We start from the raw sequence: 4451 nt of genomic DNA, 5'->3' as shown, positions 1-4451 counted from the left end.
GAATCTAGTGAGTCAATGATTCAGTTACCCATTCATAAAGACAGTCACGCACTTCGTTCCTGAATGATTCAGCTGATCGAACGAATCAATTAAATGAATGATTCAGTGATAAAATCAGTGACTTGACGCCACCTGCTGGCAATTAAATTTTTAAAGCATCTTTTCTGTTATTTAAATCATTTCTATATTCAAAATGTTATATTTAAAACATTAACCTCAACATGAATGTATGAATTTAATTGCCCTCATGCGACCTCTGAGCCTCATTAAATGTCTGAAAATACACATACAAGCCACTTGTGTGTTCTTTTGTGCCATCTCTGAAAAAACTGATTTCATTTGATTGGTAACTTATTCTTATACTACTTGTTTTTATTCTGTTGTTTTAATTAGACATGTTAAAAAGCTTATAAATATATTTTTAATTTTTAATAAAGTTAGAAAAATGCCATTACAAAGGTAAAAACAAAATTCCCTATAAATCGCTTTAAAGGGTCAACTATCACCTCGTAATGGGAAGGTTAATTTTTTATCAGAATTTTTGATTACTGATTAGAAGGTGCTCCTAAATTTTTGACCGTGCTCCTAAATCTTTTAAATTAGGAGCACAAGCGCTCCTAAAAAGAAAAGTATCCGTGGAGCCCTGATATTTTAATTTATTGACATGCTTTTCCTCCATATTAACTTCATAACATAGTCGAGTGTTTGACATAACTTATTTTTGTGATCAGACGTGGTTTCGTATCACAGAATAAGGCAGAAATCATACTATTTTATAGCATTCTATACAGTGATAAAGGCTATGTCGATTAGCATTGCATTATAAATATACTTTATCCTTATAAAAATACTCAAGATTGCTTGAAGAACACAGATACTATATATATTTTGTGCAATCGCATGTTTATTGTCTTCAGGTTTCCTCAGTTAAAATGTCTTTATCTGCGTTTTATTCAGCTACAGCGTTCACTGGATACTTCTTCTTGGAGCATTACTCCTACTATGCATATGTGGAGTTTCTGCACAAGGGCACCCTCCGGCTTCCAGTATGAATTAAATGATTAAAGTAATGCTCACAACACCCTATTTTGGGTAAAAATAGGAAAGATAATACTTTTCTCTAAAGAAACAGGATTCCCTAAATTATCGTAATTGATATCGTTATTGCTATAAATATCAGAAATTATCGTGATATATTTGTAAGCCCATATCGCCCATCCCTACTGGACATTATTAGTACACAAATAAATACAGTGTTTAAAAAGTGTGTTTTAAGAGAGTTTAAATTTGCTTCCGAGGGCCAACAGTGTCCCACGCAACTCACAAATTCAAAAAAACATACTGTTCTGCGCTCCGGAAAAAAAAGACTGGCGTAATGGCTGAGCTTACCAGATGTTTGAACTCTGCTGACAGGCTGCCATTGTTGGATTCCTCCATGTTCATCACCTTCGTGTTGGTGCCAAGGATGTTGAACTTTCGTGAACTAAAGGAAAAGAAACAGAGGACTCTACAATGCAAAAACTTTTACAGGAACTAGCAAGGAGGAGACTTCTTTTCACAACATTTTTTGTAATCGTGCAATTTAAATTGATGATAAAAATGAAACTTCTACAAAATATCTGAAATATTTATTTGAATTTTTGAAATCAGCCTATAACAACAAATAACCATATGACAATTGAATCTCAAAACTCACCCTCGGATGGCTGCCCCATCACCCGACTCCCTGCAGAACACACAAGGAAAAGATTAAAAACTGGCACGTCAAAGTCATTTCATTCTGATGTCACAGGAAGGATGTGGGACTTACTTGTCAATACACACTTTTATTTTCAGCTGGTAATTCAACTCTGGGAATTTCACAAGTAACCTGAAAGAGGTGGAAAAATTTACAATTTGAGTCTAGACTTCTTTCCCTTATGACTCACCTCTCTGTGTACCCACCTGACTTTGGTGGTGAACTGAACTCCTGTTTTGATGACAAGTGGTCGGTCAGGGTGCATGGGCATACAAGGCTGCCTCTCAACAACAAACGCACTGCAGTGACACAAGCAAACATTAATGATCAGATCCTGCTTCGTTGCATTAGAAAGTTTACACACCGAGTGAGTGATTTCAAACCTCTTCATAAGGCTGCGGAACAGGTCTACGATCTTCTCCTCCAGAGCTGGGCGGTGTTGAATAATCGGATCTCCTTTGTAGGAGACCTTCTGTTGAAGCTCCTCCAGTTTCTTGATCTGCTGTCTTATCTGCAACTGTGACTCAGCCAAAGAGGTGATCCTGAAAAACATAGCGATTTAAAAAAAAAAAAAAAAATCCACAAAAAGGTGTGATTTAAAAGCAGGTTTGGATATGAATGGACTGTGTACCATGTCTCTAAGCGGTCCAGGCAGATGTTTGGTGGTCCTCCAATGCAGGCGATCTGCTGTCTCCTTTTCCAGTCGGCCAGTTCTTCATCTGTCAGATTCTTCTGCACAAAGTCCATGGCAGACAGCAGCCCTGCCATCTCAGTCACTATTTGCTATTTTGAAAAAAATTTTTGAACTTTTGACCCTTGGGTGATCAGTGTGAATGGAATGAACGACTCACTGGGCGGTATTTTCAAAACCCTGTATTTTGTGACTTGATTCTGTATCTCACCCTCCTCAGCTGATCCAGAGCACTCAGCATCTGCTCCAGCTGAGACATCTTCTGCCTGGTGGCTGCTGCCTGGCTGTTTCCATTCAGATCCTGGGACAACTCTGAATCGTAACAGATTTGATGAGATTTTATCAGTGATTGAGGTTAGTTGAGACAGGAAAAAAATGACAGGAACATGTACTTATCATACCTCCAGCACTTTTAAGAGTTTTGTAGTTGAAGTCAAAATCATCTTGCAGATTTTCCAACATCTTCATCTTCTGCTCCATATCCTGTATAGAAAGAGTAAGGCAGCTGGATGAGTGAGAGTTTGTACCCCATAAGGGGTAAAACATGAGACCCTCATATTTTGTGCTCAAGGGCAATATGTTAAAAAAGGGCTTTCAAACTGAGGCTATAACGGGGTGCTAGGGGGTTTGTGGAATATTTCAGAGAAAAATGAAGAAAAAAGGTCAAATAATGCTAAAAAAGGGTCAATAAATACAGTAGGTATTACATTTTTTTTTTTTATTTTAAATCACAGCTTATATAAGAAATGGTCAGAAGTCAGTATATTAATCACAATTCTTCTATTCTATTGACAGCCCTAGTTGCATCTCTTCAGGTTTTCGCATCTATCAATACTATAACAGTTAACAGAAAAAAATATAGTGTCAACAACATAAAAAATAAATATTTTCCAAAAAAATAAATGGGTAAACAAAAATTAGTCTTTATACATAAAAAAACATTTAGCTGCCTTAATATTTTAGGGAGAAGATCACTTGCAAGAGGATCATTATATCTGAGGGTCTGTGGCATCACAAGTTTGAAAACCCCTTTGCAAGATAAATGCCATCAAAGAAAAGATTTTTGTGTTTAAAACAGCAACTTTTGGGGAGATGATAAAGGGGTGCATATGTACCTGTAATTGTGAACCAGACAAATCAAGGTTGGTCAATTAAAGTGTGATTTTATGTACCAACCTGTACTCTCTTCCTAATATCCTGCAGGTTGTGTTCCAGTATCTGCTGTTTTTCTGTCACCACAGTGCCAGTGGGATGGGCAACCTGGCCATCCTAGAGATGTGAAAGAAATTGGAGAAACAGAAATCTGAATATGTCCTTACAAAGTGGAATCCATTTCCAAGCACTATACAGGTGCATCTCAATAAATTAGAATGTCGTGGAAAAGTTTATGTCACCATATTCTAATTTGTTGAGATGGTGAATTGGTGGGTTTTTGTTAAATGTGAGCCAAAATCATCACAATTAAAAGAACCAAAGACTTAAACTACTTCAGTCTGTGTGCATTGAATTTATTTAATACACGAGTTTCACAATTTGAGTTGAATTACTGAAATAAATGAACTTTTCCACGACATTCTAATTTATTGAGATGCACCTGTATATGTACTATTACTGTGTGTTTGACTGGAAAGGACCTGAAAACTGGTTTGGTGAGTATAAAAATATGTATACTGTGTGTAATTTAACTGCAAATTTATTTATAAATGAAACCCAGATGGAAGGTTAAAAAAAAAAAAAAAAAGTAATTTTCTCTTAAAATTGATTTACCATAAAACTCCATTGAGTATATCACCCACGAGTAAATACATCATTCATCTGTATGTGTTTAAATGTGCCTATTCATGATTGTAGTTGTGCATGTATGCATATGTGTGTGTGTCTACCTGCTGTGCAGTGGTGGCCGTCTGCAGCAGACGCTGCTCTTCCCACAGGCAGCGGGCCACGATGCGGGCGATCTCCATGGGCTTCTCCAGATACTTGCTCTGCAGGTGCTGTTTGATGCGCCGCAGGTTGTGTTGGTAC

At 37.0% G+C, this 4451-nt stretch overlaps 1 protein-coding gene across 1 annotated transcript in view; it reads right to left on the bottom strand.

Moving 5' to 3' along the window:
* Positions 1 to 4451, bottom strand: part of LOC107567623 (signal transducer and activator of transcription 3-like) — a 39778-nt gene that overhangs the window by 13364 nt on the left and 21963 nt on the right. The window contains exons 3-12 of the mRNA XM_016253328.1: positions 4313 to 4451; positions 3606 to 3698; positions 2831 to 2912; positions 2641 to 2741; positions 2370 to 2521; positions 2122 to 2280; positions 1945 to 2037; positions 1811 to 1870; positions 1697 to 1726; positions 1390 to 1483 (exon numbers count right to left, since the gene is read on the bottom strand). The exon at positions 4313 to 4451 is cut by the window's right edge and continues 105 nt beyond it. Of these exons, the coding sequence (XP_016108814.1) occupies positions 1390 to 1483; positions 1697 to 1726; positions 1811 to 1870; positions 1945 to 2037; positions 2122 to 2280; positions 2370 to 2521; positions 2641 to 2741; positions 2831 to 2912; positions 3606 to 3698; positions 4313 to 4451 (1003 nt within the window). The remainder of the gene's footprint in view (positions 1 to 1389; positions 1484 to 1696; positions 1727 to 1810; positions 1871 to 1944; positions 2038 to 2121; positions 2281 to 2369; positions 2522 to 2640; positions 2742 to 2830; positions 2913 to 3605; positions 3699 to 4312) is intronic.

Source organism: Sinocyclocheilus grahami, unplaced genomic scaffold (assembly GCF_001515645.1).
Source record: "Sinocyclocheilus grahami isolate Dianchi unplaced genomic scaffold, SAMN03320097.WGS_v1.1 scaffold27.1, whole genome shotgun sequence".
Taxonomy (NCBI): Eukaryota; Metazoa; Chordata; class Actinopteri; order Cypriniformes; family Cyprinidae; genus Sinocyclocheilus; species Sinocyclocheilus grahami.
The sequence above is the reverse complement of the archived record's forward strand: the minus strand, read 5'-3'. Positions and strand labels throughout refer to the sequence as shown.